This window comes from Macrosteles quadrilineatus, unplaced genomic scaffold, assembly GCF_028750875.1.
Source record: "Macrosteles quadrilineatus isolate MER2022 unplaced genomic scaffold, UCM_ALF_1.0 Scaffold_8__2_contigs__length_117827958, whole genome shotgun sequence".
Lineage (NCBI taxonomy): Eukaryota > Metazoa > Arthropoda > Insecta > Hemiptera > Cicadellidae > Macrosteles > Macrosteles quadrilineatus.
In genome coordinates, this window is record NW_026542601.1 from 70,108,009 (window position 1) to 70,121,042 (window position 13,034).

General features: G+C 36.2%; 1 protein-coding gene across 2 annotated transcripts in view; it reads right to left on the reverse strand.

Moving 5' to 3' along the window:
- The window catches only part of LOC128999474 (protein winged eye-like), a 131,097-nt gene that overhangs the window by 22,814 nt on the left and 95,249 nt on the right, over positions 1 to 13,034 (reverse strand). For both annotated transcript variants that reach the window (XM_054426016.1, XM_054426015.1), the window contains 3 exons: positions 10,955 to 11,062; positions 6,665 to 6,883; positions 3,287 to 3,468 (listed from right to left, as the gene is read on the reverse strand). In XM_054426016.1, the coding sequence (XP_054281991.1) occupies positions 3,287 to 3,468; positions 6,665 to 6,883; positions 10,955 to 11,062 (509 nt within the window). The remainder of the gene's footprint in view (positions 1 to 3,286; positions 3,469 to 6,664; positions 6,884 to 10,954; positions 11,063 to 13,034) is intronic.

Genomic DNA, 13,034 nt, shown 5'->3' on the forward strand with positions numbered 1-13,034 from the left:
TCTTTTGTCACAACATATGTATTCAGTCATAAATTATATATTTCAGTAAACAGTTTTGGTAGGCAGCTTAAAAAATTATGTTATAATAGTTGCGAAAATGTTTTGAGTAGCAACCTGTGCATCTTGCGATACATCAGTGATATACCACACCATTCATTCGTCACTGTAGTGACTAGTGAGAAAACTAATTAAATCTTGAAAGAACCCATTTTCAATAGGTTAAATACAGCCAGGCATGTGGGCTGCGAGAAAGTTTTAATAGCAGAAATAATTTTTTTTTAATCTGCTAAGATATGTGTTGGGTATCTTATTGTGTTTTTCCAACAATGTAAAAACACCGTTCCACCCGGTGTTATTGTGATGAATATTCTTCTTTAAGAAACTTACTGACTAGTTATTTAGAATCATACTGTGGTACTAACTTCACACTAGAACTATCAAATGATACTACCAACTGACTGAATACTCTGTATAAATATATGCTTATGTTGTGCCATCTTCAATCAACAGATAAACCAAAAGATATTAAATATTTGAACAGCACAACAGGACCACAATGTTACACATGTCAACAGGTAAGGCTGGTTAGACGGAGACTAGACACAAAGTTGTCATGCTTGGATGGTTTGTATCGTGTTTTGTTTCTTCTGTCCCCTAGTGATATTGTTTTTGACTTACCATGTCCTCCTCGACTCTATGTAAGCCCTGGAAATCTATAGATGGTTTATGAGTTTTTTTTTTTACCGCAAACAATAAGTGATTTCTTCACTATACGGATAGTGAAGCTACAATACATTTTTCAACCTGTAAAGACATTTTAGTTTGATGATATTACAAATTTTGTATTAATACTTTTCCTTTTACTTCCTATGTAAAGTCACTTTTGTATTAGCGTTGATTGTCTACAATCTTAAAATCTTAATCTTATATATTAAAACGTGAAAGGGTTTTTTTAGTTCAAGTTTCTGAATCAACCACTTAACAAATTTTAAGGAAGAGAATGTCGAAAGAATGTTATGAAGAACAGAATGTTGTTACGAATGTATGTTGTTTCTGGAATGTCAGCTTCTGGGTTCATAAACACTATCCATGTTTATATAAAAGTTAGAATATTGATTTGTGTATACTTTAGATATTCCAGCAATATATTTTATCCCCAAGTTTTTGTTTGTGTTTTTGGTGATGGATAATGTAACATAACAAATCAGTTATCCTTCCAGTTTGGATTTTGGCTAAAATATTGGTGAATTAGACAAAAGAAATCAGTGCAGTTGAACCTCGTTAGTACGAACCTCGATAAAACAAATTCCTTGATAAGACGGTTTTTTTTTAATCTCTTTGAAACTTTCATAAAGGTCAATGCTAAAAACACCTCTATAGAAAGTAGTAGAAATTTGTTTGTGACATGGGCTAGGACTGATTAAGAGTCCTTGGAGCCTAGACGTTCTAACTCATAAAACAATGAAAGAACTATAAAGAAAATTTCTAATCTCACAGTAGGCCTATACTAGATACAGTATTTAAATTACAATCACTCTGGTGTTTGAAAAAATATTTTTGGACGGTAAATAACTCTTCAGCGGCTGTTTGAAATTGACATTGCTCTTTTGGCGGACAAATCCAAGATGGCTGTTAGCTTCCATGGACTCCCTTGAAGAAGAATTAAAAACTACAAAGAATATTTCTAATCTCACAGTAAACTAGATATTTAAAATATAACCACTTTGGTGTTTCAAAAATATTTTTGAACGATAAATAACTCTTCAGCAGCTATTTGAAACTATCCAAGATGGCCGCTAGCCTCCAAGGACTCTTAACCTCTAATACAGGTCAATAATACAACAAATATTCTTAGCACAAAACCTCTACAAGACGAATGCAACCTCTATAAGACGAATTTCTCATGGTCATAACCTCCGTAGTACGTAGTTTAAAAAACAAACAGAAGCTTGTCTCAACATGAAACCAATACCCATCCCTCTTCCTTCCTTAGTCTAAAGACGGTGACACACTATCGATCTTTTCCCCGAACAAGACCCCGAACCGAGCAGGGAGAAGGGAGAAGGGAGGTCGAAGGGAGCATGTTCGATAGTGTGTCACGGGTCCGTACACCGATCCAGACGGCGAACCAGACATCAGGCCGAGCAGGGAGACGAGCGCTCTGGAGGCGGTTTTTTGGCGAAAGATCAAAGAAAAGATCGGTCCGATATGTACGGAGTGATGTACGATAGTGTGTCACGGTATATGTTTTGCCCCGTACATCGTCGCGAGCGCCGCACCGAGCGGCCGCCTGCGCTAGCGTTGATAGTTCTAATTTAATATGTAATTTAAACTCTTTAATTGCTAAAATAAATAAATGTTGGGTAATTTTTTGCCGTTATATATTATGGGCATTTATGTTGTAATTTTGTTGTTTGTTTGGTCAAGGTTGAAAATGTATTTTACAAGTTGAAACCGTTAAATCAATGATACCAATGATGTTTAACTTGAATTTAGTAATTGATGGTATACTTTAATTCTTTCAAAATTAATATAAACATAAATATTATTAAAGGCAATCAAAATTATTATTCTGTAACATGTTATTTCATGTTTTATTACTGTTTTAGTATTACTGCCTCTGCGCTCTCACTCACACACGCTCTCCATCTCTCTCTAAACTCCCTTTTTCGCGCTCGGTAGAACTTGTCTGGTCTTGGTCTTGTTCGGGGAAATGTTCGGATTGAAAATTTGCAGATTTTTACCTCCCTTCTCCCTTCTCCCTGCTCGGTTCGGGGTCTTGATCGGGGAAAAGATCGATAGTGTGTCACCGCCTTAAGAATACCTCTATAGTACAAATTTTTCTCCTGCCCCTTGAAATTTGTATTATAGATTTATAGAGGTTCAACTGTAATTGACATAAGCACACTCTGCTGGCAACTCAGTTTAAATATGTTCATTCTTCATGATTCATAGTCTTGGGGCGACAACCATGTCAAAATCGATGAATCACTTTGTTCACCAATTATGTTATATATTATAATATTCATGTTTTGACATTGAGTCACTTATATGATCTCGACTATACGATAACTGGTCCCAAGTCAAGCAGACGTATGAGCAGTCTACATCAAGACTGAAACATTGGTTAATAGTGTTACGACTTAAGATACAGGTCACTGCCCGAAGACTACAAATCTACAGTATGTGACTGTAGTAGAGGATAACGTTCATTTTCATGCTGAAAAGCTACGAATTCAACAGAAAGGAATGTCTAGTTCTATAGTTAAGAGGTTAAGTTACTCACGGAGCCTGTGTTCTGGTGTGGTATGATGGCTGGAGGAACAGTGTTGGACCCGGAGATGTGTTGAATGAGCACAGAGCCGGAGCTGGCGATGGCGGAGAACTGAGGATTGAGTAGGGGCGCAGGTCCTGAGTGTGCGGACAACTGTTGTATCACAACACTGGACTTGGCGCATGGCATCACACCTGCAATACCATCAACTGGTGTAAAAACCTACTCCCAGTAACAATGTTGTCAGTTGAATACTTTACATACCAGGTATCGATCCAACTCCATACTTATTGATCTATGATACTTGAGTATGGACTTTAGTTCACAAATTTGGCGCTAAATGATTCTTTGCGCTGTAGTCGTCAGTTGGTTATACCTGTTGAATAAATACTTGGGTATGGTTTTCAAAATTGCCTACAAAAGTCAAAAGCCCTGAGTACCATTAAAAACTTGGAGTGGTTCTCAGAGTTTCCACTACAAGACAACAATGCTATATCCTGAGTATGTATTTGGTCGGATCTGAATAGTTATCTGTGAACTCAAACTGTATTAATGGCAAAACCATCAGATAAGACTGACAACTGGTTTCCTTCTTCCTGGCTGGAAGAAAATAGGGAACCATGATAAGTATTGACAAGTAATTAAACCGGTTTAAGTATTGGAACTAAACCGATATATTCTGGTTTACGCCCACCACTACAAAAATTAAAAAATGTGTTTGTTGTTAACTGCTTGTTCTTTTCTAAAAAAATTTGTATCCCAAGTACTTAGCATAATAAAACCACTGTTGAAAATAGTGATGTATGTCAATAACTATACATTTAATTAGAAAAATTTAAATCAAATTATATAAAAGTATAATACTCTACATTTGATTTCTGCAAAATCTTCAAACCCATTAATGATTTGGTTTATTCCAATTAATTTATATCCAAGTTGTGATTTCTCAATTTATATATTTATTTACTCACAAACTTCACAAGCTGAATACTAAAAATACACCACCACTCAACACTACATCACTATCACAAGACATTAATGGTAATATACAGGAAAGTGTAAATAAACCCGGCTACTGACTTGATTTGTTATGTCCCATACCAAGGGAGACAGATAGCTGAGGTGGAACTGACTCAATGACTCACAATAGATGAGTCAGAAGTCAGCAGTTAGTATAAAAAATCTTACATCACACTGATGATTATACTTCCTTTATCAGGTTGTGCAACTGACTAAAATATATACCAGCTGATATTATCAATCACATGAGTAAAATTTATCATTACAAAACTATTTGCAATGTGGGACAAATGATAAGAACACTACAATGTAAAAAAATATACCAGCTGATATTGTCAATGAAATGAGCTTTTATCATCTATATTATTAACTTGCTGTCACCAACGGGACCAAGGGACTTTTTCAAAAATGAAAAGGTCAGTTTGCAAATCTACACACCTAGACGAACATTTTTGTATATAATATGTGGGGTTAAACAAAAAAGCCTTATTGTTTACAAAGTTACATGTAGCGTATTAATAATATAGAATTTCTAATAAAATAATGCAAGCTCATCTTGAAAATGAATGAGCATTTGACATAAAACCACATTAGGACAGGACGACGGCTGACGGGCCAGCTAGTTAATAATACAATTTTTTTGCAAGATTTTACAATTTTTTGGTTTTTTTTTCCAATATAGCGGAAAAGTCCTGCATACCAAAAATTAAACATTTTATCAAATTAAACTTTTAATTGGGATACTGTGGTGTGCATGTGAATAATTCATAAACTTGATGAACGGTAGTAGTAAGGGAAAATTTTATCTTTGATTTGAAATGGGGGGAACACAATATCAACAAAGACTTAGTTTTCAACTAACATTCTCTACAATTTGGCTTAATATTAATAAAACTAATAGCCTATTTCCTCACTAAGTACCTTACAGTAGACCAACATGGAACAATAAAAACAATTTTGCAAGTTGATAATACTAAATATAACACTACCCTTGGAACTAGTACTCCGATAACTTATCTGACGGTTAAAGAAATTTAATGTCCGACGATGTAAAAGTCAACGGTTACAGTGAAAATGTCAAGGTTACTAACAATTTATGGATGCAACTTTCATCCATTGGATGAATGGGTGTCAAAGATGTATATTATTATGCTTTTTATATGAATCTACTGATTATCCTGAACCTTTGATATTGTTTACTATGAGTTAGTTTTGTAAAGGGTGGAAAAAAGTCACGGTTAAGTTGAATATTTCCAAAAATAATAAAGAGAGAGCTAAAAATCTTGGTATAAGTTACCGATCATCATTTTAAAAAATTATTCAGTGATACACTACCTCGTCAGGACTAGGAATAAGAAGAAAATCTTAAATTTAGGAGGTTGATATGTGACGTTGTGTTTTTTACTTTCAAAGACCTTTAACTTTAAGTAGCCTACATATCAACCTATGCTTACATTTTCTTCTGACTCCTAACGTGCCGTCCCCCCTGAGGAGGTAACATATTGTGAATGTGTTAAAATAATTGAAATGCCCAATAACTTTATACTAAGTTTTGTAGCTCTATATTGATTATTTTTTTAAATATTTAACGGTCCAGGGACTTTTTATCCACCCTATACATTATTGTGTAATTTTGGTACCATGAAGGTGAACCCCAATCAAATATTTTAACTATTGGAAATTATTATCATCAGTAAGGTTATACAGTATAGGCTTAGTTAAATTTGTTTCTGTCCATACAGTCGGCCTATTCACACTGTTGGCACTTTATTTAGAGGTGTTGAAACCTGGGAGAATTCTTATCCAGGATTCAGGATTACTTTGATTTCAATTACTGTACTGTATTAACTTTTTTGAGCACAATGTTTAAAGTTGGTGCAGTATAGTTATACAGTATTTATAAAAATAACTACATAGTATGATGCAGCGGGTTCATAGAGGTGCTATAGCCACTCCCCCCCCCCAATGGATGTCCAATTTGACTAGATAAAATGATATTTTTTATAGCATGGTTTAACTGTAAATTCCCCTAAGCCCCCCTCTTGTCTCAATGAATGTGACATCCCTAAACCAGCATGGTTAAAAAATGTAAGCTTTTAAATTGTTATACCAGATTTGAAATTACAGTAGGTAGAATGAAAAATAGATAACATTACTGGTACTTATTATTTTATTGAAAGTTTTGCCTATGTGTAAGGCTTTGAAGATTTGTGAGTCTTTCTTACAAGTTGTATAGGAGAAAACACATACATATGTTGTCAGTTTTGGTAATTTTGATGCAAGTTCTAGGCCACACTTTTGCTGTGCAGATCCTTTGATCTCTCAGACCTCCTTCCTGTCTAATTTCTTTGATTGTTGATGTAAACTCACCTGTGATGGAAGGATCCTCTATTTTCAACAGATTGTGAGGCGTGGTGGGGGGTCTCCTCTTGTCATGGGACGGAGGTGGAGGCGGCGTAGGAGTAGCAAGGGTTACCAACCTATCCAGCAGCAAATGGCCCATCGGCTGTGGTTGAGGGAGAAGCAGCGGAGAGGCGGGGAAGTTGTTCATGCTGTTGGGCCAGACAATGGTGCGCTGCAGGGAATCCGCTGGGAAAAATTGTAATCTATCAGTGAAATTGGTTGGATAACACAATAATGTTTGAAATCAACTAATTAATTTAAAACATCAAACAGGTAGTCAGTCAAACTAAATAGGAACTTTTAAATAGGTACCTATGAGATTCTCGTACCTAGAACAGAAGCTTTTAATGCCTAGTTAGACAGGAGGTCTGGGAACCTCATGGCTGATATGGAGGAATTGAGAGGGTAGTCTTACAGGTCCCATTGAACCACATTTAACATAATGCTTAATTGTCTTAGCATAGGAACTAGGCCTAATAGTAAATTGAAAAATAATTAGGGTTTAAATTGGGTTTGCTTTGTTATCAGAAGTTCGGTAACTTACCGGTAGCCTTTTAACTAAGTTAAAGCAGTTTTAGTTTAACAAAATCTAGTTTAGATTATTTTATTTAAAAACATTAACTTAACTGGTAATTCTGGTTAAGTCTGAGTAAGTCTGATCAAGAAACCCTTCAGAGATCCATAGGTAATGTCGTTGGGTGGTGCAAAAACAACTCCATGGACTTAGTTATGACTTTCAAGAGAGGATTGAACATCCTCAAGTCGGAATACTACATCAATGGGAGCACTTTAGCTTCCATCTATGGATAAAGTGAAGGACCTTGGAATATTCTTGACGCCTTCACTCACCCCCTTTGACCACATTGGCCACATCACATCAAGGGCGCATGCACTTCTGGGGTTTGTCTTCAGGTCTACTAGGAACTTTCAAGATCCTAGGTCACTTGTGTTGCTGGTTGCTGTACAAGACCTTGGTCCGTCCTATACTGGAGTATGGCTCTGTGGTATGGTCGCCTCATCAGCTGGGTCATATTGATTTGCTGTCTCGAATCCAAGCTCGCTTCATTCGGATATTGGGTATCCGGATTGGTTAATTATGCATATGCCGATGTACCAATTGAAGAACTTCAGAGGATCTTTGGTATCCACCCTCTCCACATAAGACGTAGACTGGCTGATCTTGTGGTGCTGTACAAGCTGGTTAATGGTCTTACTTCTGGACAGCCCCGATCTGCTTTTCAACATTGACCTTATTGTCCCGAGAGGCACTCGCTCCAGAGCAATTTTCCAGCGCAGATTCCATCCCACATCATATGCGTACAACAGCGGCTTGTCTTGGCTACTGCGTGAGGGCGCTGTGGCGGCTGCTCATGTGGACTTCTTCAGCACTTTTTAAAAGATGTGCCAGTGCCTTTTTAAGCTAGTGGCTGCCTAAGGGCCTCAGTAAAGTTCAGATATCTATGGTGGTGCCTTTAAAGGGCCACATCTGTGTCCAGTCGGTGTTTCCTGTTTGTTTATTTAATAAATAAACAAACTTAATAAGTTTCCTGTTGTGTTTGCGATTGTTAAATTAATTTATGGCTGTTGTTTTCTACATTTATATATATATTATATATTTATTTCGTTGTTGTTGTATCTTACTATACTTTTGTTAGCCTACCGGTATTGCACTTGTTGTTTCCTTTTTTTTCTCGTTGTTGTTATGTCTCGGTTGCATATTGTTAAATATTGTTGTTGTTATGTTTTTGCACTTTCTTATTTTACCTGCTGTTGTTATTTATGCGCCATATTATTTGCTGGTTACGTCTTTTGCATCTTATGCCTACTTTTCACTTTCATTCTTATTTATTGCACGTATTTTAGTAGCCTATACCTAATTTGCTATGTTTATGTATGTCTTACACTTGAAATTATTCAGCCTATGTAATGTAGGCTATTTTTTGTTTTTTTTTGTTCATACTGGTTATGTCTTTTGCATGTCATGTCTGCTTTCAAATTTATTCTTATTATTGCTAATATTTATTACCTAATTATGCTATGTTTATAAAGTGATTTAATCCTATTTAATGTAAATTCGAATGTAAAATGGTGTTACCGTTGAAAGAATAAATAAATAAATAAATAATTCATCTTTTCCAGAGCAGGTTAAAATTACATAATAAATAATGTAGGCTAATTTAGAATGGTTCCTTTCAAATTAGATCAAGTAAAAGGAATTTGTCATCGACTAACATCAAATTTACCTATAAGAGAGAAGAATGTGTTTATAAATTAACTGTAGTTTCACAAGTCACACGAAAAAGTCACTACAAATCAAAATTCCTGTGGAAAGCATTGAAAGTGTTCGCTCGCCAACGCACAGTGTTAACCGACAAAACCTCACAAGATGTTCTGTGTAGGTAACACACGTTTAACGATCAACAACTGTTTAAACACTATTGTTAGTCTGCGAACACCAACCAAGATATGTTCTTGTTTAATTTCTTTTGACTTGAAATGGATTAAAATTGTCATTTACATTTCTTATTCGAAGTTATTAATCAAACCCTTCTCCTTGCCTTTTTTTAGCACAGTATTGGGTTCCTTGTTCCTTGTTGATACCCAGACTATTCATAACCTTTGCTGGACTGGTGGGGCCGACCCAAGGGGGGGGGGGGGCAAGGGGCAACCCCCCCCCCCCCCGCGACTTTGATAGATGATAGATGAATCCAGTTAAAATACTGTAGTTTAAAATTGCAAAACACAGTAGAACCTTGATAACAAGACTCCCATGGGGATTGTAAAATAAGACTTGTTATCAAGGTTGACTTCTTATCAAGGTTTGTAGTGCAGTACCGTAACCTGAGATTAGGTGTAAAATAAATCTAAAGGGATTTGAAGATGACACTTGTTATCAAGGGTGGCTTGTATCGAGGGTCTCCTTATCAAGGTTCCACTGTATAATCATGTTTTTGTCTCTAAATTGTCTAGAAACACAAGTTTTCAGTTCAAATTTTCCAAAACCCTCGCTTTACTCCAAACCCCCTAGACCAACCCGGGAAGTTCACCCTTAAGCTCGGGTTTCCAAGAACACGCCAGCGTGGTCTGTCCGGCGTGATGTCCGTTGGCGCCAATTTTTGTCCGGCGTATATCCTATCAAGCTCGGTGTGAGGGTGGTTTGCAAGAAAGCGGATTACGCGGTTATTTCTCTTGGGGAATGAGCTAGTTGTCAGTTTTTAACCAACATGCTAACTGTTGCTCTGTTGTTGGAAGAAGAGGAGGAGGAAGACTCCATGTTATTGGAAGGTTTTGTTCGTATGGAACCACATTCGATGTATGATAAAAGGAAATATGAGGGCTGCTTCCATATTGTCTATATTGTCCTTGTAGTTATTCCTACTCATGCCATATAGCACCGGAAAACTACGAACTAAATCAATAAGTTTCTCAATCTTTTTCCAATGAAAATACTTTTGACTCCATACTGACAATTGACACTCTCTAGGCACAAATTTTAACACGCCCTAGGCACAATTTAAAAAAGAGTAGTTCAAAACAACTTGTCCGCTCGGCATGCACGCCAGAAATGACTTGGGTCATTTCCGGCGTGCCACGATCTGGACTCACACCGGACAGATGGCGGGAAAACTCATGTCCGGCGTGATCGCTCGCGCTTGGAAACCGCACCCATATAAAAGCACGGCTTTAATTTAAACTTGATTACATAATCACGCTTGTCCACTCACGCTGTCCATCCGGCGTGATCTTGGAAACCCTAGCTTTATGCTACAATCCAACTTGCCCCCTGTCCCCCTAATCGTGCCACTGGTGGATCCTTCAACCCTAGTCCAGTTTCTAGATTATTGACCGTTGGGTATGGCCTATACCAACATTTCACCGTAAGAAGAAGTTCCTCTCATCAAAATCCCCCCTTATTCACACTTATTTATTTATTTATCCATATACGGTAAACACCATTTTACATTGTACATACATTGACATTTTTTAATTTACTAATTACTACTAATTACTAATTACTAATTAGGTACTACTAATTACTAATTTTTTAACTTATTAATTTAACCATTCCTCATACATGGTCTATCTTTACTTGTCTAGTAGAGTGAGCTTGGCTACAAGCAAGAACTATATTTGGAAGTATAGCACACTTTTATCAACATTATCAATTAATGTGCTTCTGGATATTGTTGCAAGTGGACAAGGCAACTTCATTTCACTAGGTTTGTAAGAGTCAGAATAAGTGACAATTGGACTTACCAATATTAGCACCAGTTGAAATAAGCAACAGCTGGCCTGACACTGGATCTCTTGCGAGCTGATAGCCCATTGGAGGTTGAAAAGGAACATTCTGTTCTATTGGAGTGGCTGAAAAATATGGATTGTTGTAAGATTGGGCGGATTGACTTACTTAAATTTTTATCTAGGTCTAGATAAAGGCACTGACAATACTGACATCAGGATAGGCTTGTAGGATTTGACTTTGTAAACTGGTAGTAACTTAACTTAAATATAGTTTGTTACAATTAAATGTTAAGTTAGATAACTTATGTGGAATTAGTAAGTTAACTTATTTAGGACTAAGGGTCCTAAAGATACTTTGATACTATGGGAAGAATACCGCCCAAGTGTAACTTAAGATGAGGTCTAACCTCTGTTTTAATAGGAGTAAGTTAAGCTTAGACCTAGTTAGTTGTCCTGTATAAATATATAAGAAAATCTTAGATTTCTGATTGCATCTTCATCATCAATTGTGTTGCTACTAGCCTAGTGGTTAATATTTAGTTAGTTATATATAGTTATATATTAGTTATATATAGCTACGATATAGATACGATTAGTTATATATAGTTAGTTTTTATGAATAGTTTATTAGTATTAAGGACAAGAGTTGTTTTGAAAAGCAGAAATGTATCTGAAAAACGCTTGCTAAAAAAAATACACATTATTATTATTTCGGACCTTGGTGCGAGGGGGGCGGGTTCAATTCCCTGTCACATCCACAACACTTAACTTAAGTAAGTTACTTATGGGTTTGGACGGCTGGGTTTGGACGGCTTTCCCTAAACACGTTTAAATTAGAGTGGTTCTCCTGTGTAACTTAACTATTCAAGGAAACTTTCAAGTACCTAACTTAACTTGTGTATACACCGTATATGACTGGTGTCAACACTAAGAAAAAAGAGATTGTTAAGTTAACTTACAATCGATAACTTAGGTAAAGAAAGTTTTAGTTTTATTGTAGTATTTATTTATTCTATTCCCTCACCAGAGGGTCAACGACGAAGGCCAATGAATAATGAATTGTTAGGCTAATTAAGTTTGGTTATCCATTGAATATAACTTAGATACTTTTATTGTTCGATAATTTGAAGGAGTCGGATAGGTCTAGGCCTATAGGTAACAAAATTCGCCAACATAGGCCTCTTAACGACACGGTATCTTAAGACAATCCCATTTTTTACTTTTTGGTGTCATTGAACTCAAAACCGTAGGTTGCCTATTTTGGAATAAAATTAGCCAATTACTTAGGCCCTATCCTCACTTCTAGGCCTAGGCCTAGTTAACACTTTCTAGAGAAGAACAAGAGTACAAAACAATTAATTAGGCACAACGTAATCAAAGAACCTTTAAATATTGTTTTGAGAAGCCGGTCAAAATCTGTTATGTGCCCACAAATCTATTTTTTTACAATTACGCTTACATGCCGTCGTAAATACCTGAAAATGGCTGTTCGGTTTAGTTGGTTAAGCTTAGGTTAGGTTACATTTACACTAACCTAACCATCGATGTACATCGTCCGATGAACCTAACCTATCCAACCAAACTTCTCGAACGTTTAAAAGTGTAATTGTAAAAAAAAGAGTTGTAGGAATGTGGAATGTGGGCACATAACGGATTTTCCCGAGAAGTCTAATGCTCGTAATTTAACATAGGTATTAAGTATCACATGCCTGTAAACAAAATCAAAATCATACATCATGATGTTCACAAAATGTAGGTTAATAACTCGTTTTTCAGGACAATAACGAAATACAGAACAACAAAACTAAAACGAACTACGCATTCAACAAGCGCACACAGTACAGCAGACACAAGAGAGACACAAACACAACAACAAACAACAACATTCAAAAACAAGAACGAATATTGAACAAATCAGAATACCCCCGCCGCAGCAAACCTGCAGACTAAGCGAATTTCCATTTGACTGATTGGATTTACACTGAAATGTCTACTTAAAAATATAACATTTATTCCGGATTTAAATAGAATTAGTTTAACACGTACTTAGGTTTGCTGCATCAGGGAGGGTAAAATTGTTTTTTTTTTGTAAAAT